At 45.0% G+C, this 25,000-nt stretch overlaps 1 protein-coding gene across 4 annotated transcripts in view; it reads right to left on the bottom strand.

Annotated features, from left to right (window-relative positions):
• Positions 1 to 25,000, bottom strand: part of sobpa (sine oculis binding protein homolog (Drosophila) a) — a 58,138-nt gene that overhangs the window by 32,546 nt on the left and 592 nt on the right. For 3 of the 4 annotated variants that reach the window (XM_072677288.1, XM_072677290.1, XM_072677291.1), the window contains exons 2-4: positions 5,671 to 5,742; positions 2,951 to 3,086; positions 386 to 592 (exon numbers count right to left, since the gene is read on the bottom strand). In XM_072677288.1, coding sequence (XP_072533389.1) covers positions 386 to 592; positions 2,951 to 3,086; positions 5,671 to 5,742 — 415 coding nt within the window. The remainder of the gene's footprint in view (positions 1 to 385; positions 593 to 2,950; positions 3,087 to 5,670; positions 5,743 to 25,000) is intronic. The other variant, XM_072677289.1, reaches the window with a different exon arrangement.

Here is a 25,000-nt window from a genome sequence, read left to right as displayed (position 1 = left end):
GGGCTAGAGGGGTATAAAGCCCCCCAGCATTGAGGAGCTGTGGAGCAGTGGAAGAGCTGTGTTGGATGATGGTGGAGCTCCATCCAGTACTTTTGGGATGAGTTGGGGATGAGTTGTGACAGTCATCCAACATCCTGACCTCACTAACACTCTTGTCTTGTAGCTGAATGCAATCAAATTCTCACAGCAATGCTCCTCCAAAATCTAGTAGAAGACAGTTACTCCAACAAAAGCAGGATCAACTCTTTTTAATACCCTTGATTTCAGAAGAAACTAGGAACAAGCAGGTGTCCCAATACTTTTGTCCACACAGTGAGGGTAGGTAGGTAGATGAACGCACAGATGGCTGGATGGATAAAACAACTCTAAAGGGTTAAACTCATACCTGCTGGTGGTTTGATGAGAGGGGGTGGGATCAGGGGCACTATGATTGGCAAGCCCCCTTGCTCCTTGGCAACTGTCGTCGAGGAGGAGGGGTTAGCAGCCGTTTCCGCGGCAACGCCGTTCCGGGGTGTGGGGGTGGAGCTGGAGCTGTTGGCGTGAGGAGGGGAACCGCTGTTTTCGGACGCAGACGCTTTTGGCAAAGAGTTTTCTAGAAGGGCGGAGAGAGAGAGGACAGTGAGATCTGTGGGCCTCAGCGTTCCATCACCTCCTCAGAACCCCAACTGAAACCTTTGGGTGATGGAGGGAGATCTTCCTCCAGGGTAGACCCCAACCATGTGCTTCCAATCTCTGGCCACTTTATTAGAAACCCCTACCTACCTTGTGCTTCCACTCTCTGGCCACTTTATCAGAAACACCCTACCTACCTTGTGCTTCCACTCTCTGCCACTTTATTAGAAACCCCTACCTACCCTGTGGTTCCACTCACTGGCCACTTTATTAGAAACCCCTACCTACCTTGTGCTTCCACTCCTGGCCACTTTATTAGAAACCCCTACCTACCTTGTGCTTCCACTCACTGGCCACTTTATTAGAAACCCCTACCTACCTTGTGCTTCCACTCACTGGCCACTTTATTAGAAACACCTACCTACCTTGTGCTTCCACTCACTGGCCACTTTATTAGAAACCCCTACCTACCTTGTGCTTCCACTCACTGGCCACTTTATTAGAAACCCCTACCTACCTTGTGCTTCTACTCACTGGCCACTTTATTAGAAACACCTACCTACCTTGTGCTTCCACTCCTGGCCACTTTATTAGAAACACCTACCTACCTTGTGCTTCCACTCCTGGCCACTTTATTAGAAACCCCTACCTACCTTGTGCTTCCACTCACTGGCCACTTTATTAGAAACCCCTACCTACCTTGTGCTTCTACTCACTGGCCACTTTATTAGAAACACCTACCTACCTTGTGCTTCCACTCCAGGCCACTTTATTAGAAACACCTACCTACCTTGTGCTTCCACTCCTGGCCACTTTATTAGAAACCCCTACCTACCTTGTGCTTCCACTCACTGGCCACTTTATTAGAAACCCCTACCTACCTTGTGCTTCTACTCACTGGCCACTTTATTAGAAACACCTACCTACCTTGTGCTTCCACTCCTGGCCACTTTATTAGAAACACCTACCTTCACTTGATCACTAGACCAGTGTGTAGCCCATCTGAACAATATACCAGTCCTCTACCTTTACTAGGGTTTCCAATAAAGTGGCCAGTGAGTGTACATTGTGGATAAAACGTGGCCTACTTACTGATCTAGCAAACACAGTCCTGAACAAAACTCACTCTTAATACGCTACACACACACACACACACACACACACACACACCACACACACACTTCACACCTGCAGTCATCGAGACAACGTAGACGCCTAAATGCCCAAACACGATATGGGCAGATTTCCAGAGCCTCATTTGTCACTGCGGCTGTGCGTGAGAGCTGATAGGGATTAAGTCTAAATGAGTTAATTAAGTTTGATTGTCTCGTCACTAATCTCGCCACTTCCAGCTTCGTCCACCAACAATACCACAGCGTCGTAATCTGTAGCCGCGGATTTGTACGATGACGGAATGTAATTATGGGGCCAATCTCAGGGCAGGCGCGGGGCGTTAGCGAGATGTCGCTAACAGCGTCATAGCCTGGTGCTCTTTAAGCGCTAAATCTCTTCTTTCTGTGAGAATGGGGGCTTGGGGAGGCTAGTGGACGTTTTGAGTAGGGGGTGTTGTGGGGGATTAGCTTCCTCATTGTGTCCAATCTCTCCGAGCTGCTGAAGATGGTTGACAATTTAAGTCGCGCTAATGCGCTAACTGGGGCATCTTGCAGACGGCTGCGTCAGACCTGGAACGAGAGCGTCGACTTCAGCCGAATATTCTCACAAGAGAACAACGAGCAGAGTTTAGAATTTAACTTCCAGCGCTTCCTGTCAACACTGGAGATGCTAACTAACGCTAGAGTCGTCACTTAATTTGGGTTTCTGGTCTGTTTCACTCACTGGCCACTTTATTAGAAACCCCTACCCACCTTGTGCTTCCACTCACTGGCCACTTTATTAGAAACCCCTACCCACCTTGTGCTTCCACTCACTGGCCACTTTATTAGAAACCCCTACTGCCTTGTGCTTCCACTCACTGGCCACTTTATTAGAAACCCCCACCTACTTTGTGCTTCCACTCTCTGACCACTTTATTAGAAACCCCTACCTACTTTGTGCTTCCACTCACTGGTCACTTTATTAGAAACCCCTACCCACCATGTGCTTCCACTCACTGGCCACTTTATTAGAAACACCTACCTTATGCTTCCACTCACTGGCCACTTTCTTTAGGTCACTACACAGGTGTGAAGCAATCCCTGTGTCGGCGGTTGACCACAGGTTTCTGACCACTGTGCAAGCAGAGCTACAAGAGATGGGTTTCTGATAAAGTGGCCAGTCAATATATGTGTGTGTGTGTGTGTGTGTGTGTGTTTCTGGTTGGGTGGTAAACACAGCTCACCTTTCAGCACAGAGATGTGCTGTCGGAGTTCTCCATCGGGATAGTTGCGTATCTCAATGTCGTCCGAGTCTCGTAGCTCCACCTTGTCGTAGCCGTACCAACCCAGCAGCTCGTTCATCGTGTTCTCAGCAAAGCTCTGACGGACACAAACAACAAAACATCAACTGTCAGAAATAACAATAATTATTCCCTAATTCTGTGACAAAAGTCTTTAATATGTTTAAAGTTTTCTAAAAGCTCGGTGAGTTATTATTGACTCTATTTCTCCACTGTGTAAACAGTACCTCCACATTCATGTATGTGTATTCAGTAAATAAAAGAAAAGTTTGATATCAAATATAACATATATATTATATATTATAAATGTTTTTATTATTTTATGATGTGCTTAATAATTTCCAAAAATTATAATTTAATAAAACAGAACAGAATCAAACTAGTTTCCAAACAAATCATAACGGAATCAAATCCTGTCCAAAAGAATTACAAGAAAATTAAATTAAAAATAAATGAAAAAAAAGTAAATACATTAATAACGAAACCAAATAATTAGCAAAAACACTGTCATTGAATCAAATACTTTCCAAAATAATTATAACTGAATTGAATTATTTCTGTTTAGAATTGCATTAAATTCTAATTGTTTTCAAAATAATTCTAATTAAATTAAATAATTTACTCAACATTGTTTCTAAAAGAAGCATAATTAAGTTTACAAAAATACTGATAACTGAGTCGTACTTGAAATATGTTCACAGGGAATAGGAATCACAACTGAATCTAATTGTGTCCAGTAGAATCATAACTGAATCAAACTGTTTTCAAAAGAATCATGGCTGAATCAAATAATTTCCAAACTGAACTGAACAGTTTCCAAAGAATTTTAATTGAATCGCTTTCTAAGGAACAGTACATAAATCATATTTGAATCAAAACATTTCATAAGGAATCACAATTGAATCAAATCATTTCTAATAGAGTCATACATTAATTGCATTGTTTCTATACAAACATAATTGATTCAAATCATTTTCAAAAGATTTGTAACTGAATTAAAAGGTTCCCAAATGAATCACATATAAATTGAATTGTTTCTTTAAGAAAAGTAAGAAATCCTGTTTGAATCAAATGCGATTTACTATGATTTGTATCATATTTGAATTAAATCATTTCCAACAGAATCATGACTGAATCACACTGTTTCTTAAAGAATCATAATTTAATGAAATAATTTGCAAAAGAATCACATTCAGATTGAATTGTTTCCTTAGGAAGATTAAAAACAACATTTTACTAGGATTAACTATTCAAATCATAGTTGTTTCTAAACTTCATAAGGAATCACAGTTGAATCAAATAATTTCCATCAGAATCCTAACTGAATCACATCGTTTCAAAAAAAAGAAATCAGTATTGAATTAAATCTTTTCTAAAAGATTTGTAACAGATTTCCAAGCGAATCATAATCAAATAGAATCACTTCCTAATGAACAGTTAGCAAACAGGTAACGTCTCCTAATGACTCCTAATTGAATCAAATCATTGTGTTTGGAAGTTGGGAGCTGTTTGTGAAATCACTGACGACAGAATAAGGCTAAAACATACACCACTACACAAATACACTAAAAGTTCACTCTGAGGATTAGAGGTCACTGTTTAGTCCAGTCAGCATCACACATACACCAACCGTGCACCATCCGTGCACCAACCTACCCTAACAGGCCTCAACACAGAGGCCCGACAAGTAGACAAGCATATAGAAAACAGCTACACACCCAGGGGAAGACAGCCCAGGAGGAATGACTTCACAGTGACGGTGAGTGAGGGGCAAAGACACGCCCAATATGCAAATAGATGGTTCCAGAGGCTCATGGGAAAGGTGTAAAGTTTACTCAACAAAGCTACACTGCCTACAACATTGAGGAAACCCTACAGGTCACCATAGTTTATCCAAATAGTTGGCCCAACTGCCAGGATGGCTCTGCTGCAGCTAGCTGAGGTTCATAAGTTCAGGATTTTGGCCTAAAATCCTACAATAACAGCCTCTACTTTTCTGGGCAGGCTTTGCACTAGACCCATAAAACCATTGCTGTGAGGAGGGTTTGCTTGCATTCAGCCACACAAGCACATCAGTGAGGTCAGGTACTGATGCTGGATGATTAGCTCTGCCACTCCAACTCATCCCAAAGCTACTGAATGGAGCTCCATCATCACTCCAGAGAATGCAGCGCCGCCGCTTCACGCGCACTTTCGTACGTTGAAAGCGTGGCCCGAACTCACGAGCGCTAGAAATGCTGTAATCTGTGACGTCCACACAGTCTGTGAAGTTCGCAAAGTCAAACTGTAGCCTACACCCCATCTACAAGGCCTGCGGACCACCTTAATGAAGACCTAGATGCAGTTTATGGGGGTTTTGTGGCTAAAAATAAAACTGGGTGACTACTGACTTGTCCGTTAGCTACATGAGCCACGTAGCTCCAGCGTCAATCTAAAGAAACGGAGCAAACTTCAGTAAAACAAACACAGAGGGTCAACTACGTCTGGGTTGAGGAGGGAAATGTGCAAATTTGATTATTTGCAGAACTTCACCTTTAAGGCCAACAGACATGTAGGACAATGCGCTGTTTAAATGGAGCCATAGATGGAGAAGAAGTGTGTGTGTGTGTGTGTGTGTGTTGTTCACCGCAAGACAGCATCACTCAAACTAAGGAGGCTCTCACCATCACATCAGGCAGGTTGCCATGGAGACCGCCCCCCTGCCCCGCCCCTGGGAGGGGCATCTCAGTCGGGACCTGATGAGACACGAGTCACAAGCTGTCAATCAATCAATCAATCATTCAAGCGCCACAACACACTGTCAGTCAATCACCGCCGCCAGCTCTCTTCATTAGCCTAAATCACGCTACCGCTGGACTGCTGCAGAACCACTGTGGTACTGAAAGCCGGGAAGCCCAAGGCCCGAGGTTCTCTCTACGATAAGAACCGCAGAACGCTGGAGGCCAGGCCTGTTTAGGGCCTCTTTAGGCCCCTTTAAGCATCCGGACGCCCCTTCTAACGATCAGCCCCCGCTATTTTAAAGAGGAACTTCACTGACTCTTCTAAACGTCTGCAGGATTTAGGATTAGCAGGTAAGGGGTCAACAAAATCACTCCGAGGGGGTTTGGGGGGTCTCCCTCACTGAGAGTTTACACACCGAATGGTTTATGGTTCTGATGGTTTCATATTTTTTATGGATCAGGTATCGGCTTGTGGGGTTCCGATCCACTTCCGATCCTTAGGTTTGCTGTAGCAGAGTGCAAACCACCTATAGGCACCATTAATAGACTCATTTTTTTAACGACCCTAGACAGAGTTCATCTGTGACGTTATTTCAGTGAGTAAAACTAAACCCAGCTTTATTTGAACTGATAAGAGCGGCGACGTCACCAGTTAGCAGCCAAAACAAAAGCTAAAGTTGCTTCTAACGCTAACTCTCCATTCCACCTTAAATAGTGCTGCAGTTACAGAGTGTACTGCACCACTGGTTTGTGAAACCAGCTCCCTCACAGAAAGCTATTACAGCAGATGGTGCTCGGAGCACCGTGGTTAAAACGCTGTGGACTGGGATTAGAACAGCCAATACTCAATCCATCAATTCATTTATTTTCTATATTACTCTAAAAATGGCTCCATCCATTACCTTTGGGATGAGTTTGAGTGGCAGAACTAATCATCCAACATCAACACTTGACCTCACTGATGCTCTCCTGAGCATGAATGCAATCAAATGCGCCCTCGCAGCAATGTTCCAAACATAAAAAGCAAAGCGAGGCCAACTCAGTGTGAATGCCCTTGCAAAAAACAAAGAAACAAACACAGGTGTCCACAAACTTTTGGACAGTTACTATATCAGCACTCACTGTCCACTTGGAACTCCTCCTACTTTATAAGAGGAGGCTAATACCTCATAGGTCACCTGGTAGGTGTACAGTTACAGACTGACTTAGGCCCACCTCGTCCATCATCGGTCAGTTTCCGACCACAGGAGCGCTGTTGACCCCATATTATTTGGGGTGGTGGAAAGTTCTCTGCGGAAACTGATCACTGGCGACGGTCCGGAAGATGGGCAACACACTAAGAGACAGTCTAACTGTACACTATCTAGGTGGAGCTAAGAAGGAGTGGTTTCTGATAAAGTGGCCAGACAGAAGCCCAAAGTTGAGAACTGTCCAACAATTATGTGCTTTGTAGAACCCACCCTTGGTTCAGACCTGTGCGTCCTGTCCAGTGCACCTCCCATGTTCTCCCACCAGGGGTCTCCACCGCCGGCCGACTGTACAGTGTGCATGACGGCTGAGTTCACAAGGTCACTCACAGCAGTTATCACTCTGTCCACACCAGGCTATGGGGTTACAGCCAGCCGTCCCGGGCCGTTACTGTTTACCCATTTAACTCGTTTCGCCAAAGCCTCGGCCTCACGGGACGTCCCAAACCTGATCATGTACAGTGCAGAAGCCTGAGACCAGCTGAGAAAAGGATATTTAGAGCTATTTATGTCAGTCCAGTACGAGCAGAGTAAAAGTGATACTTCAGTAAGAAGCTCAAGAAAAAGATACTTTAGTAGAAGAACAAAAGTAGCAGCTACTGAAGTACTGAGGAACATCTAGAACTGCAGTGGAGCTTCTTACACCATCACACCTTCAGTTACACCTTAACACAGTTACACCCTCAATTATATCTTCACACTGTTACACCTTCACACTGTTACACCTTAACACAGTTACACCCTCAATTACATCTTCACACTGTTACACCTTCAGTTACACCTTCACACTCTTACACCTTCAGTTACACCTTAACACAGTTACACCCTCAATTATATCTTCACACTGTTACACCTTAACACAGTTACACCCTCAATTACATCTTCACACTGTTACACCTTAACACAGTTACACCCTCAATTACATCTTCACACTGTTACACCTTAACACAGTTACACCCTCAATTACATCTTCACACTGTTACACCTTAACACAGTTACACCCTCAATTACATCTTCACACTGTTACACCTTCACACTGTTACATCTTAACACAGTTACACCCTCAATTACATCTTCACACTGTTACACCTTCACACTGTTACACCTTCACACTGTTACACCTTCAGTTACACCTTAACACAGTTACACCCTCAATTATATCTTCACACTGTTACACCTTCACACTGTTACACCTTAACACAGTTACACCCTCAATTACATCTTCACACTGTTACACCTTCACACTGTTACATCTTAACACAGTTACACCCCAAATTACATCTTCACACTGTTACACCTTCACACTGTTACACCTTCACACTGTTACACCTTCAGTTACACCTTCACACTCTTACACCTTCAGTTACACCTTAACACAGTTACACTTTCAGTTACACCTTCACACTCTTACACCTTAAATTACACCTTCACACTGTTACACCTTCAGTTACACATTCACACTGTTACACCTTCAGTTACACTGTTACACCTTCAATTACACCTTCACACTCTTACACCTTCACACTGTTACACCTTCAGTTACACTGTTACACCTTCAATTACACCTTCACACTCTTACACCTTCACACTGTTACACCTTCAGTTACACCTTCACACTGTTACACATTCAATTACACCTTCATACTGTTACACCTTCAGTTACACTTTCATACTGTTACACCTTCAATTATACTTTCACACTGTTACACCGTCACACCATTTCACCTTTACACTGTTACACATTTACACGTTACACCTTCAGTTACACCTTCACACTGTTACACTGTCACACCATTACACACTCACACTGTTACACATTTGCACTGTTACACCTTCAATTACAGCTTCACACTGTTACACCTTCACACTGTTACACCTTCAAATACACCTTCACACTGTTACACCCTCAGTTACACATTCAATTACACCTTCACACTGTTACACATTCAATTACACCTTCAATTACACCTTCACACTGTTACACCCTCAGTTACACCTTCAGTTACATCTTCACACAGTTACACCTTTACTTACAGCTTACAGCTGTTACAGCCTCTCTCTTACATGACAACATTCAGCCCTAAACGTCACCCTGATAAGCCACACTCCGCACACTCCCCTCACTCTGCACACTCCCCACACTCCGCACACTCCCCTCACTCTGCACACTCCCCACACTCAGCAGACAGACTAAGGAGGCTGGAGTAATCAGACCACTCTCCCTGTCTGTCTGTCTGTCTGTCTGTCTGTCTCCATTTCTCCCCCTCTCTCTCTCTTTCTAGGTGATGGCCTGTCTGTAAATCTGCCACTTACAAAGTGGTGGAGAAACAGCAAGTGATACTCTTGATGGCAGAGAATGAAAGAGGAGAGGTGAAATGGGTAGAGAGAGAGAGAGAGAGAGAGAGAGAGAGAGCTTCTCTCAGTGTAAAGCACCTTTTGGAATGCCACAGGTCCGACCTTCCCTCCTGACAGCTGCACGATATAAACACTCATGATATATCACAATATTTACCATCACATATCAATATAAATATCTAAAATTATTTTATTATTTATTTTTTAGGGAATGTATCCCTATTTCTCCCTGTTTGGTTCTGCCAAGGGTAAGGACTTAACACATACTCCAGCCAACTGTGCTCTCTCAGACCCCGGCTGCTGATGGTAAAGCAATATGGCTCATGACTCGTGATCCCCGGGCCAATATTGGCAGTGCATTAGACCACTGGACCACTCAGAGCCCCCTATCTACTATTATTAATCATTATTAAAAGCATTGATCAATTTGAACTTTTATAGAGAAAAGATACAGTGTATTAGCCCTGTATTGTATCTAATGAAGTGAGGGAATGTGGAGAGGGTGATGATAACTGTGGATCCACTGACGGTTCAGTGTCCCTTCTGCAGGCCGTGTTCAGAGGCAGAGTGTGTGTGTGTGTATGGGGGGGGGGGGGGTCTGTATTTGTGATGGTCCAGTCCGATACGGTCCCATAAACTCAGTCGAAAGCCTGGACCAGACCCCTGTGGTCTTTACTGCAAACAGAAAAGCAGGTTCACAAAGTTGAAAGGGGCTACAAATCTCTCTCGCCCTCTCTCTCTCTCTCTCTCTCTCTCTGATCCGGGAGTGCGGGTTGTAATGGTACGAGGAACCGGACACCATGTGGGCAGTAACTGGAGTAGGTCACTGGACACCATGATAAAATTCCCTACACACTCCGCCAAGTTTCCCTCCCTCCCAGCCCTGCACTCTCTCTCTCTCTCTCTCTCTCTTCTTTCAATCTCTGTCACTCTCTCTCTCTGTTCTTTCAATCTGTCACTCTCTCTCTCTTCTTTCAATCTCTGTCACTCTCTCTCTCTCTCTCTCTCTCTGTTCTTTCAATCTGTCACTCTCTCTCTCTCTCTCTCTCTGTTCTTTCAATCTGTCACTCTCTCTCTCGCTCTCTCTCCCTCCCTCTATCTCTGTTCTTTCAATCGCTCTCTATCTCTCTCTCTGTTCTTTCAATTTCTGTCACTCGCTCTCTCTCTCTTTCTGTTCTTTCACTGTCACTCGCTCTCTCTCTCCCTCTATCTCTGTTCTTTTACTCTGTCGCTCGCTCTCTCTCTCTTTCTCTCTCTCCCCCTCTATCTCTGTTCTTTTACTCTGTCGCTCTGTCACTCGCTCTCTATCTCTCCCTCTCTCTCTCTCTCTCTCTCTCTCTCTCTCTCTCTCCCACTACCGTCCTTGATATCCGATCTCTCCTGTATTCTCAGGTTTCAGTTTTTACAGCTTTAGGCCTATTGCTGTATACATTCCTTTCTCTCTCCCTCGCCCGCTCACTCGCTCCTTCTCTCACCCCCACTCTCTGCTCGCCCAAGCTTATTTTACCACGCTGCACATGAAAGCAGCCCGAGATGAAGGAAACACTCTCAGATTCTCTCTCTCTCTCTCTCTCTCCTTCTCTGTCTCTCTCTCTCTCCTTCTCTCTCTCCTTCTCTCTCTCTCTCTCTCTCTCTCTCTCTCTCTTTCTCCTTCTCTGTCTCTCCCTCACTCGGCCACTCTCTTCTTCCCTTCACTGTTCTTCATGTTTGACAAACAGAGAGAGAGGCGTACAGAGCACTAGGCACAAGCAAAGTTGCAGTGTGTTTGTGTGTGTGTGTGTGTGTGTGTGTGTGTGTGTGTGTGAAATCTGATACATGAAAGGGAGAAAGTCATAATGCACAGGTCTCATGTTCGCGCTGAGGCTTAGAAAGGGAAGCGGAGAAAAGCACAGAACCAAACACACACACACACACACACACACACACACACACACACACACACACACACACACACTGTGTTGCACTGGGATCTCTCTCTCTCTTACACACACACACACACACACACACACACACACACACACACACACACAGAAAGAAGTAACAGAGCCTTGTGCGGCCTACACACTCACAGGGTGAAAGGTTAAACTGGGGCCCAGGAGTCAAAGAGAAAAGGCCAAAGCTCCCCTGATGAACAGCAGCAGAATAACACACACACACACACACACACACACACACACACACACACCTCATATTCACAGCTTACCCGTCCATATGCTCCGCCCACTAAAACACACACAGTAACCGATCAACGCAGTAGGGCACAGGTATCATTAAACACTGTATAGACAAAAGTATTGGGACGCCTGCTCATTCACTTTCTTCTGAAATCAAGAGAATTAAGAAAAGAGTTTCTCCTGCTTCTGTTGGAGTAACTGTCTCTACTGTCCAGGTGAAGAAGACTTTCTACTAGATTTTGGAGAGGAGCACTGCTGGGAGGATTTGATTGCATTCAGCAACAAGAGCTTTAGTGAGGTCAGGATGTTGAATGCTAGGTCACCTCCCCATCATCCCATCATCCCCTCATCATCCCCAACTCCTCAACTCATCCTGAAAGTACTGGATGGAGCTCCTCCGCCATCATTCCAGAGAACACAGTTCCTCCACTGCTCCACAGCTCCTCAATGCTGGGGGGCTTTACACCCCTCTATAGCCCATGCCTGGCATTAGACAGCATGGAGCCAATAGGTTCATGTTGATCTGCTCCAGAGAGTCCTAATCTATTGGCAGTGCTTCTCTACAGGCACTAGACAAGCTATGTGTGTGTGTATGTGTGTGTGTGTGTGTGTGTGTGTGTGCGCGCGCATTTGCACATCCATATTAGCAATGGGTGCAGCTTAAAGTAGCTGAAGGCATTAATTAGCAGGGGTGTCCATAAATATTTGGACATAAAGTGTATCCTTTATTTGTTTGTCCAAATATTAATGTTATATTTGAATGTTTTAGAATTAAAGAAGAACGCCTAGGAATTCGACCTTCGCCTGGAACCCATTCGTGCAGTGAATACACATACACACACACACACACACACACACACACACTAGTGAGCACACACATATATGCACACACACCAGAGGATAGTGAGCACACATGCCCGGAGCCGTGGGCAGCCCTAGCTGCAGTGCCCGGGGAGCAGTCAGGGGTTAAGTGTCTCGCTCAAGTTCACTTCAGTCATTTCCTGTCGGTCCAGTGGATCAAACCACGGCCCTTCTGATCAGAAGGCCACGTCTCTCACCTTCAGGCCACGGCTGCCCCATGAAGGTCCATCCTGCCCTACCAGTAGCTCACAGCTGGAGAACAACGCCCTCACTAACGAGCTCCATCATTACAAACATCAGGTTTTATCCTGAACCTTCAGTGATGATGGACCAGGTCAGTTTCAGGCAGGAACTGGTCAACCTTGGGTTATTATCAGACTCAAAACTTAGACTTAGACAGACTGACAGACAGAGTCCAAATGAGAGTGAGACCAAGTCTGAATGAGGCCGAGTTGAGACCGAAATCAAATGAGAAGAAGACTGAGTCAATATCGAGTCCATAAAGTAGATAAAAAGCCCAAATGAGAGTGAGACCACGTTGAGACCAAGTCCAAGTGAGAGTATGACAGACTCAAGACCAAGAATCAAGACAGAGTTCAAATTAGAATTAGACAGAATCGAGATCAAGTCCAAATGAGAACGAGGCTGACTAGAGACCAAGTCCAAATGGGAGTGAGACTTAGCTGAGACCAGGTCAAGACAGAGTCCAAATGGGAGTGAGACTTAGCTGAGACCAGGTCAAGACAGAGTCCAAATGGGAGTGAGACTTAGCTGAGACAAGGTCAAGACAAATGAGTCCAAATGAATTGACACAGAGTCCAAATGAGAAAAATATCAGATCAAGACATAGTTTAAATGAGAACGAGAATGAGACTGACTCAAGGCAGAGACCACATGAGAAAAAGACTGAGTTGAGACCAGGTCCAAATTAGAGTGAGACCAAATCAGAGCAAGACTGAGTCCTACTCTGTAAGAACTGTGTAAAACTGTCCAAATAATAAGGAGACCAACTCAAGACCAAGTCCAAATGAGAGTGGGACTGAGTCAAGACAGAGTCCAAATTATAAGGAGACCAAATTGAGGCAGAGTCCACATGAGAAGGAGACCAACTCAAGACCAAGTCCAAATGAGAAGAAAACCAACTAAAGACCAAGTCCAAATGAGAAGGAGACCAACTCAAGACCAAGTCCAAATGAGAAGGAGACCAACTCAAGACCAAGTCCAAATGAGAGTGAGCCCAACTCAAGACCAAGTCCAAATGAGAGTGAGCCCAACTCAAGACCAAGTCCAAATGAGAGTGAGCCCAACTCAAAACCAAGTCCAAATCAGAGCAAGGCCTATTCACTAGAAATTGTGTAAAAACTCCACACACTGGCATGATTGGCACTGCCAGTGATGATATCACCATGGTAACACATGCAGCATCTCAGCTTGTTTTCAATGCCAACATCTGAACTCCTAAACTCAACATAACCCCGGGAAGACTCAGTACTGTGGCCGACACTTCGAACAACCTGATCATAAAGCATTTATTAATAATCAATCACTTTATTATCAGGTTTATTTTACATGAGAGAAGTGAATCAAACACTCGACAGGGCTCTCGCGCCGTTCTTTACAGATCTTCTGGATATGTCATCCTAGAACCGCCGCTGTGGTTCCAGAAGAATGTACTGAGCAATAGTGGCCAAAAAAAGCCCACGACCACAGCGGGACCGGGACCAGTCCGGATCAGAACACCAACAAAGTCCAACAATCCAGTGGTGTACCCAAACTTCTGACTGGTCCTGCACATTCAGACAAAAAGTCAAAATATGTGGATGACTGTGTGTGTGTGTGTGTGTGTGTGTGTGTGTGTGTGTGTGTGTGTGTGTGTGTGTGTGCAGCCCTTTAACCTTGATGGGAGTGAAACCGCACCGACACCTGCTCCTCCATGTTTCTCTGTGTGTCTGAAAACGAGCCTCATTAAACGGCGCTGTGGAAACTCAAGCCCACAGATCTAATTCAGCTGCGCTCCATCAGAATCCGATCCGCCCCGACCGACACAAATGTTTTGAGGGAAAAGTTCTGTTTTGTTTCCATGGCTTTGCTTTTTCCTGTTTTTTTCTTTGCTTTTTTTCGATTCCCATGCAGTCATGGAATAATAAATGTGCGGTGGGTAATCCGATACGTGCGAGTGATCCTCCGCTCTCCCAAACCAAGGCCCGAGAGCCGCCGCACGGCCCAAAAACAGCCCAACCCGAACTCTCTGAGGTTTTATTGGCCCGGTGAGCGGGTCCGCCGGTTCCCTGCGGCGTGACACAGGCCAGTGTAGCTCTGTCTAGTTCTGGGCGATACTGCAAAACTCACAGATATCACAATACTGCTTGTATCGCACTATGAAGACCAACTGAATCAGTACATGAATCACAAACGAAAGATTCAGTACGCGACGACTCACAGAACATGATTCAGGACGGTAAGGTCGTTAACCACGGCAGGCCTCCACGAGATGGTAACCACCGAAACCATGCCAAACCATTACATTATCATTCACATCTACAGAACTTTAGCCCCGCCCATTCACACTAAAGTAACAAGTAGTGATTCAGTCTGTGCAGCTTTCTGAATGAGGCACCATGTGGAGCAGCCAATCAGAAGAAGGTTCATTTACATGTATCATATATAACACATGTCTTAAAGGCACAGTAACTCCAAAACGAAACAACTTTCGAACAATGAGATGCTGAAAGGTGGACCCACATAATACTGAGTATGAGCCCTTTAATGACGTTAATGAGCCCATGCTGCCTCTGTGATGTCACAAAAACCAGCGCATTGACATTAACATCCATAGATACACAACCTAAGCCCCACCCATTCATACTGAGGGTATTCAAGGAGTGTTTCAGTCTTGACTGCTATCTGAATGAGACGCAAAAATAAAACAGTGCAGCCAATCAGAAGAGAGTTCAGCTACTTCTGTGATGTCACAAAAACCAACCCACTGACATTAACCTCCACATAGATACAGCACTCTAGCCCTGCCCATTCACACTGAAGGTATAAGGAGTGCTTCAGTCTGGACTGCTATCTGAATGAGATGCAATATACGGCAGCCAATTAGAACAAAGCTCATTTGCATATATTACATATGTCTTAAAGGCACAGTGACTCCAAAAACAACAGCCTGTTTAATTCTAAGAGATGAAGAGATGATGGAAAGTGGTTGTGTAAAAAAAAAAAAAAACATAACATTGAGTATGAGCCCTTTAATGTAGTTAATAAGGCCATGCTCTTTAAACACTACTTCTGTGATGTCACAAAACCCAACACAAACCCTCACAAACGTCATTAAGATGACTCCTGGGATTCAAACAAAATCCCATAAAGCAGGGTATAGGCCCTTTAATGAAGTTAACGAGCCCTTGCTTTTAGAGTGTTGCGTCTGTGACATCACAAAAACCAACACACTGACATAAACATCCACATTTGCAGCACTTTAGCCCCGCCCACTCACACAGCCTGTTTCATTCCAGAAGATAAACCCACACAATTCAGGGTATGGGCCCTTTAATAATGTTAATGGGCCCATAATAATAATGATTTCGGAACCCTGCTGTTGTGATGTCGCAGCCTCACATGCAGGAGTGTTTCAACCCAGACTGGTTTCTGAAAGCCACTCAGTTCGGGGCAGCCAATCAGAACAGAGTTCATTCAAATAGGTCAGTCTTAAAGGCACAGTAACACTAAACGCCTGTGTAATCGTAAAGGATGAAAATCGAGGGGAATAGAACTCATGGAAGCGTGCGCAGGGTTCGGGCTCTTTATTAAAGGTAATGGCGCTGCTAAAAAGAAGGCCTTACGAACCTGACGTCACTTGTTATGACTGGACCGTTTTGTCACGGCAAAGGGAGTCTTCCAAACTAAGCAGACTGAAACACATTTCCAGAAAGGAAACAGACTATTTATTCATTTCCCTGACCTAAAACACCCAGACCTGATCTCACAGAGAAAACGGCCACGCTGGTCGCTTGTTTCGTCTGGTTAAACAACCCATTTTTACACTCAGAGGAAACACGGCCTCTAGTGCCGAAGAAAAGACTCACAACAGAGAGTCGACTCACACCTGATTCAACTCTTCAAATCTTCTTATCTACACCTACATCTAATCTGCACCTACACCTTAATCTACACCTACATCTAATCTGCACCTACACCTTAATCTACACCTAAACATAATCTGCACCTACACCTAAACCTACACTGTAATCTACACCTGAACCCAATCTGCACCTACACCTAAACCTACACTGTAATCTACACCTAAACCTAATCTGAACCTACGCCTAAACCTACACTGTAATCTACACCTAAACCTAATCTAAAACTACACCTTAACCTACATTTGAACTTATACCTTAACCTAATCTGAACCTACACCTAAACCTAATCCAAACCTACACATAAACCTAATCTGAACCTACACCTAAACCTAATCTGGACATATACCTTAACCTACACCCTAATCTACACCTTAACCTAATCTGAACCTACACCTAAACCTACACTGTAATCTACACCTTAACCTACTCTGAACCTACACCTAAACCTACACTGTAATCTACACCATAACCTAATCTGAACCTACACCTAAACCTAATCTGAACCTACACCTTAACCTACACCTTAATCTACACCTTAACCTAATCTGAACCTACACCTAAACCTAATCTGGACATATACCTTAACCTACACCTTAATCTACACCTTAACCTAATCTGAACCTACACCTAAACCTAATCCAAACCTACACCTAAACCTAATCTAAACCTACACCTAAACCTACACCTTGATCTACACCATAACCTAATCTGAACCTACGCCTAAACCTACACTGTAATCTACACCTAAACCTCATCTAAAACTACACCTTAACCTACATTTGAACCTATACCTTAACCTACACCATAATTTACACCTAAACTTAATCTGGACATATACCTTAACCTACACCTTAATCTACACCTAAACTTAATCTGGACATATACCTTAACCTACATTTTAAACTACACATAAACCTAATCTGCACCTATACCTAAACCTACAATGTAATCTGGGGATGGGGGATCATGTTGCTATACATAACTGAAAGCAACCATGTAACGGCATCCTAGCAACCACCAAGCAACACCCTAGGAACCACCTGGAATGCCACCTGAACCATCTACCAAAAACAGAGATGCTGTATCAACTGGTAAGATACGCCCTGGAATATCATAGTATAACCATACCATAACATAACATCGCTAGCAACCACCTAAAATACCACATCAGCCATCCAGCTAAAACCTGCCAATTGTCTAGAACATATGATGTCAGAACATCTCCAAAACATCAGGCAGGTCTTGTGGGGTGTTCCCTGTACCTACCAAAAGTGCCCCAAGGAAGACCAACATTCGCTCATGGGCGCCCAAGACTCGTTGAAGCTCATGGAGGCCCAACCTCACAGCTTACAGGACTAAAGGATCTGCTGCTGACGTTGGTCCCTGTGTTCCAGACTCCACTGCCGGACACCCTCAGAGGCCTTGTGGAGTTTCTGCCTCAACGGGTCGTAGCTGTCTTGGCTGCACAGAGGGACCCTCACAATATTAGGCAGGTGGTTTTAATGTTATGGCGGATCGGTGTATGTGTGTTAACAGGTGATATATTGCGCAGTGCTCATTGGAGGCGTTGCAGGCGTGTGCTGTTACTCTGACGCAGGCGTTCATTCATGGTTCTGCTGGTGGAGGTCAGCGGTTCGGATGAATGGCCGAGTCACTTTGAGCTCATGTAAAGCGACACTGCATTAAGCGCCCTGCAGCCACTCAGAGGCCTCAAAATGCTCCACTTATTTAGAAGCTTGGTTGAAAGAAACTGACTCAATGCAGGGGTTCAGGTTAAGGTTGAGGTTAAAAGGGAAATCCACCCATTTTTAAAAATTTGGTACGATTCAGTATTTGAGTCATTCAGGCATTCGGAGCCTAGACTTTATTTACTATCCAAACCACCAGTGAACCAAGCAAGTTCACCCTTTAGCCATTAAACAACATTTCCTTGCCTTAGGAAGCTCTTGGGTCACTTTCCCTGAAGGTCATAGGTCATTACCCATCTGTACAGTGAAGGTCCGTTCTTTCCGTTTTACAGAATTTGATTGAATCTGAGCAGCAAGTAGAGCCAACTTACCGAATTCACCTTGCTACCTCTAACACCACTAGCCCAGTTCTATGGATCGCCATACATGTCCACGCCATAACAGTGCCTCCGCCATGTTTGACAGATGAGGTGGTACGCTTCGGATCATGGGCCATATCTGAGATAAACCTGGATTCACCTGTCCTAAGAATCTTGTTTCAGAACTGAGCTGCACCAGACTGCACAGAGCTGAGCGTGACTTTTCACGTCTGGTTTATGTCTGCTGTGATGAAAACCATATCTAGGTGTCGTAGCTGATAAGGCCAAGTAAGGTGTTAGCAAATTCCTACATCGGGAATGACTATACAGAGAAATCTGGAGAAAAAGGGTAATATCATATATTCATATACAGAGTTGGGGATGTTGAGGTGGATCCTTGATCCAACATCCTGACCTCACTAACGCTCTTGTGGCTGAATGCTATCAAATCCTCGCAGCAATGCTTCTTCTAAATCTAGTAGAACTTGGACAGTAGAGACAGGTACTCCAAGAAAAAAAACCCTTTTTAATACCCTTGATTTCAGAAGAAACAGGGAATTAACAGGTGTCCCAATACTTTTGTCCATACAGTGTATTTATTTAGATTAGGTAGAAAACTATAAGCTGGCAATTCCTCCACATTCCTAAATGTGTGTGTGTGTGTGTGTGTGTGTAGTAGCTGTAGCTGAGACGGGCCGCTTACACACCGCAGGGTTTCATTGCGCTCAGGTCAGAACACAGAGCTCAAACACAGCAGCTTTATACCCTCCTCAGAAGAGTGTGTTCATGAAATCGGAAGGTTTTATGTGGACAGGGGCGTAATCACACACACACACACACACACACACACACACTGTTTTCTATTCAGAGCGTCTAAGAGTTCTTAAATTAAGACATATATATCTGATCTATACATTTATAAGTACATTAATTAATAAATAAGACCACCCAGACCCAACAATACTGCGGCTCAGCACTGAAACCCGCTCCACACACAGTTAAAGCTTTGACTAATTACTGATTGATGTGGATGGTAGGGAAGGGTATAAGTATGGAGGGGTACAGTAGTGTATAGGTGGGTATGAGTATGGATGTGGATGGTAGGGAAGGGTATAAGTATGGAGGGGTACGGTAGTGTATAGGTGGGTATGAGTATGGATGTGGATGGTAGGGAAGGGTATTAGTATGGAGGGGTACGGTAGTGTATAGGTGGGTATGAGTATGGATATGGATGGTAGGGAAGGGTATAAGTATGGAGGGGTACGGTAGTGTATAGGTGGGTATGAGTATGGATATGGATGGTAAGGATGGGTATAAGTATGGAGGGGTACGGTAGTGTATAGGTGGGTATGAGTATGGATATGGATGGTAGGGAAGGGTATAAGTATGGAGGGGTACGGTAGTGTATAGGTGGGTATGAGTATGGATATGGATGGTAGGGAAGGGTATAAGTATGGAGGGGTACGGTAGTGTATAGGTGGGTATGAGTATGGATGTGGATGGTAGGGAAGGGTATAAGTATGGAGGGGTACGGTAGTGTATAGGTGGGTATGAGTATGGATATGGATGGTAGGGAAGGGTATAAGTATGGAGGGGTACGGTAGTGTATAGGTGGGTATGAGTATGGATATGGATGGTAAGGATGGGTATAAGTATGGAGGGGTACGGTAGTGTATAGGTGGGTATGAGTATGGATATGGATGGTAGGGAAGGGTATAAGTATGGAGGGGTACGGTAGTGTATAGGTGGGTATGAGTATGGATATGGATGGTAGGGAAGGGTATAAGTATGGAGGGGTACGGTAGTGTATAGGTGGGTATGAGTATGGATGTGGATGGTAGGGAAGGGTATAAGTATGGAGGGGTACGGTAGTGTATAGGTGGGTATGAGTATGGATGTGGATGGTAGGGAAGGGTATAAGTATGGAGGGGTACGGTAGTGTATAGGTGGGTATAAGTATGGATATGGATGGTAGGGAAGGGTATTAGTATGGAGGGGTACGGTAGTGTATAGGTGGGTATAAGTATGGATATGGATGGTAGGGAAGGGTATTAGTATGGAGGGGTACGGTAGTGTATAGGTGGGTATGAGTATGGATATGGATGGTAAGGATGGGTATAAGTATGGAGGGGTACGGTAGTGTATAGGTGGGTATGAGTATGGATGTGGATGGTAGGGAAGGGTATAAGTATGGAGGGGTACGGTAGTGTATAGGTGGGTATGAGTATGGATATGGATGGTAGGGATATGTATCGTTATGAGCAGAGACAGATATCTGTATAGATGCAAATGGGTATATATGGGTATGAGCAAAATTAATTACCCCCTTAAAAACACCAAAGACCCATTTCTCACGTTCATTAAAAAGTGACATGTTAATAAGATATAATAAATGACTGATTAATACACTTAGAGTTTAAGGGCTTAAAGAAATGGTTCTGTAAAAAAATCCAGACCCTGCCAGGTACTGGTAGGTACTGACCACTGCATACCGGGAACACCCCACAGGACCTGCATGATGTTTTTGACATGTTCTGACCCAGTTGAGATGTTGCGATGTTCTCAGATTCCTCCTGCTTCAACACCTCCATCACCTTCAAGGACTGACCGTTCACCTGCCGCCTAATAGATCCACCCCATTTACAGGAGCCGCTGGTAGCAGATCATCAGTGTAATTCACTTCATCTGGCAGTGGTTGTATAAAATAGTATTTTTATTCCTTACATTTTACAAATGATTTTTAAAGACATATCTTCAGTTTTATTGCTTAAGTTAATTTACCTCCATCTGTTAATAATGGTTACATGAAGATGAAATATCCAGACACTTAAATAAATGAAAAAGCTTGGTGTCATGAAGTCATGGTGAAAGTACCAGTGCTATTACCAAAAACAGCTCAAATGATCTGCCCTGATCAGCCATAACATTAAAACCACCTGTCTAATATTGTGTTGGTCTTCCTCATCAAGGCTTGCGCTTCACAAGACGTCTGAAGGTGTCTGTCTGTGGTATCTGACACCAACCACTAACATTAGCAGCAGTTCTTTTTAGTCCTGTAAGTTGTGAGGTGGGGCCTCCATAAGCATCAATGAGTCCTGAGCGCCCAGCGCACAGCTGTCCTGGGTCATTTGACCCAAACACCCAATTGTCAAAATGTCTGGTGTTCCTACGCTTGCCCATTTTTCCGGCTCCTACACATCAACTATCCAGCTACCAATAAGCACCTCAGACCACCGCTGTTCTTCACTTCACCTGCCAGAGCCCAGCTGGCCACCAACATCAACAGATGTTGATACCTGGTTGAATGTTGGTTGTGACGTCAGATGACCAAAGTTCAACGTCAGGACAACGTCTAATGCCAGCTTCCACCGGACGTAGACCAGCAACGACAGCTGACGCTTACTTTTTGTTAAAGCGACAACCCAACGTCTCCCAAACGTCACAAGCTAACATCATACTGACGTTAAGATAAGAACGTTTAGTTGTGAGGTATGGTGATCAAAACCGAATGTTTACTAAACCTCAGAATGTTAACGTCTATGAGAAATTCCAACGTTGTTAGACGTTGACTAATGTTGGTTTTAAGTCCAACGTCTGTCTAACGTTAAGGCTTGATATCAACCTAACGACAGACATGTGACTTTAATAGCCAAACCAAAATTCAACATCTGTACAACGTTGGGTTTTAAAATGAACCTGATTTTCATTTTCAACTTCAATTCACTGTTTTTCAGACGTTTGAGTCCAACATCTTTCGAAAGTCACATTAACACCCGCCGGAACCTTCTGGGTGGGTTTAATGTTATGGCTGATTTTTTAATTTATTGATTTGTTTATTTTTTTGCACAGAGATGAGAGAATAGCGCAGCAATCTCACAGAGACTGGCTCGAGGGCACGAGCCAATTAATCCCCATCAAATTTTGGGCTCCCCTCACACAGACGCTAAACGGGCGCGTGGCCTCGTGCAGCACTGAGGGGGCAGGCTCCTGCTGCTGCTCTATTCTATACACACTTATTTGGATTTTACACGTAATTAACAGCAATGCAGCGCCATCGTAGCTGCTCACAGTCAGGGAAAATGAGAGCTGCACAAAGACACACCGTGCACACAAAAAGCAGACGCCAAATACAGCGTGCACAGCTGACAGCACGCGACCCCCCACCCTCTCCCCCGTCCCCTCACCAAATCGTATACACACACACACACACGCTAAACAGCTCATGTGCAACCTACAAACAATGAAGCAAACACGAGACAAAGCAGCTCTCCGCGGCCTGCAAAAAAAGAAAGCACGCGCGTGGCTTGATCGCCACAAAAAACGACTAGCAACACAGCGGCGCGCGCACACAAAGACTCAAATGGGGCTCGAAACGAGGGGCATCCACCGAGCATGTCAGATGCACATCTGGAGACCCCGGCACAGCTGCTGGTCTGCATCGCATGTGCAGCATCTCTGCGATGCATTTCTGCAAACATCAGTAGGACGAACTATTCCACACGCACGAGCGGGTGTTCCCCCGTGCAACTGACTGCCTCGAGTGCGTGCGTACTAAGGGGGGGGGGTTCTAAATAACATAAATAATAACAACAACAACAATAAAAAGGTGCTGGTGTTTTGTGGAGGCACGAGTGGAGCCCTACAGGGATCAAAGTTACACTTATTACTGCCGCACGCACGCACGGGCGCGCGCACACAGTGAATGAATGCTTCTCTATTGCAACGCTGAGGGTGGAGTGGTCGCGCTGCTGGTGTTGGTAGAGTTGGTGGTCCTAGTGGTGGATGTACTGATAGACCCTGATAGAGTTGGTGTTGGTGTTAATGGTGGTGCCTGGTGTTGGTGTAAGTGGTGGTACTGTTGGTGTTAGTGGTGGTACTGTTGGTGTTCGTGGTAATGGGGTACGCCTGGTGTTGGTGTTAGTGGTGGTACTGTTGGTGTTTGTGGTAATGGGGTACGCCTGGTGTTGGTGTTAGTGGTGGTACTGTTGGTATTAGTGGTAACGGTGGTACGCCTGGTGTTGGTGTAAGTGGTGGTACTGTTGGTGTTAGTGGTGGTACTGTTGGTGTTAGTGTTAACGGTGGTACGCCTGGTGTTGGTGTTAGTGGTGGTGCTGTTGTATTTATGATTTCAGTGGTGGGGTGAGATATTGCTGGGGTTGGGTTGATGGAGATGGTACTGCTGATAACTGTAGGTGCGAGTGTCAGCAGTACTGGTACTGGTGGTGCTAGTGGCAGTGTTAATAGCACTGCTGGTGTTGGTACTGGTTTGCTGTAGGTGGTAAAGCAGATGTTCATGCTGGTGGGATGGTTGGTATTGGTGGTGGTGAGCTGTTGCCAGTGTTGCCATTAGTGGTGCTGTTGGGATGGTGGAGCTGGTGTTGGTATTTGTACTGTTGCCATTATTGGTGTTGGTGTTAGTGGTGTTGCTGGGATTGGCGGTGTTGGTGTTAGTGGTGTTGCTGGGATTGGCGGTGTTGGTGTTAGTGGTGTTGCAGGGATTGGCGGTGTTGGTGTTAGTGGTGTTGCTGGGATTGGTGGTGTTGTTGTTGGTGGTGGTGGTGTTGGTATATGTGGTGTTGGTGGAGCTGGTGTTGGTATTTTTACTGTTGCCATTATTGGTGTTAGTGGTGTTGCTGGGATTGGCGGTGTTGGTGTTAGTGGTGTTGCTGGGATTGGTGGTGTTGGTGTTAGTGGTGTTGCTAGGATTGGTGGTGTTGGTGTTAGTGGTGTTGCTGGGATTGGTGGTGTTGGTGTTAGTGGTGTTGCTGGGATTGGCGGTGTTGGTGTTAGTGGTGGTGGTGTTGGTGTTAGTGGTGTTGCTGGGATTGGTGGTGTTGGTATATGTGCTGTTGGTGTTGGTGGTGTTGGTGTTAGTGGTGTTGCTGGGATTGGTGGTGTTGGTATATGTGCTGTTGGTGTTGGTGTTAGTGGTGTTGGTGTTGTTGGTGTTAGTGGTGTTGGTGTTAGTGGTGTTGGTGGGATTGGTGGTGTTGGTGGGATTGGTGGTGTTGCTGGGATTGGCGGTGTTGGTGTTAGTGGTGTTGCTGGGATTGGTGGTGTTGGTGTTAGTGGTGTTGCTGGGATTGGTGGTGTTGGTGTTAGTGGTGTTGCTGGGATTGGCGGTGTTGGTGTTAGTGGTGTTGCTGGGATTGGCGGTGTTGGTGTTAGTGGTGGTGTTGTTGGTGTTAGTGGTGTTGGTGGGACTGGCAGTGTTGGTATATGTGCTGTTGGTGTTAGTGGTGGTGGTGTTGGTGTTAGTGGTGTTGGTGGGACTGGCGGTGTTGGTATATGTGCTGTTGGAGTTAGTGGTGTTGGTGGGACTGGCGGTGTTGGTATATGTGCTGTTGGTGTTAGTGGTGGTGCTGTTGGAGTTAGTGGTGTTGGTGGGACTGGCGGTGTTGGTATATGTGCTGTTGGTGTTAGTGGTGGTGCTGTTGGTGTTAG

The sequence above is a fragment of the Salminus brasiliensis genome, chromosome 4 (assembly GCF_030463535.1).
Source record: "Salminus brasiliensis chromosome 4, fSalBra1.hap2, whole genome shotgun sequence".
Taxonomy (NCBI): domain Eukaryota; kingdom Metazoa; phylum Chordata; class Actinopteri; order Characiformes; family Bryconidae; genus Salminus; species Salminus brasiliensis.
This window is presented reverse-complemented; position numbering and strand designations above follow the sequence as displayed.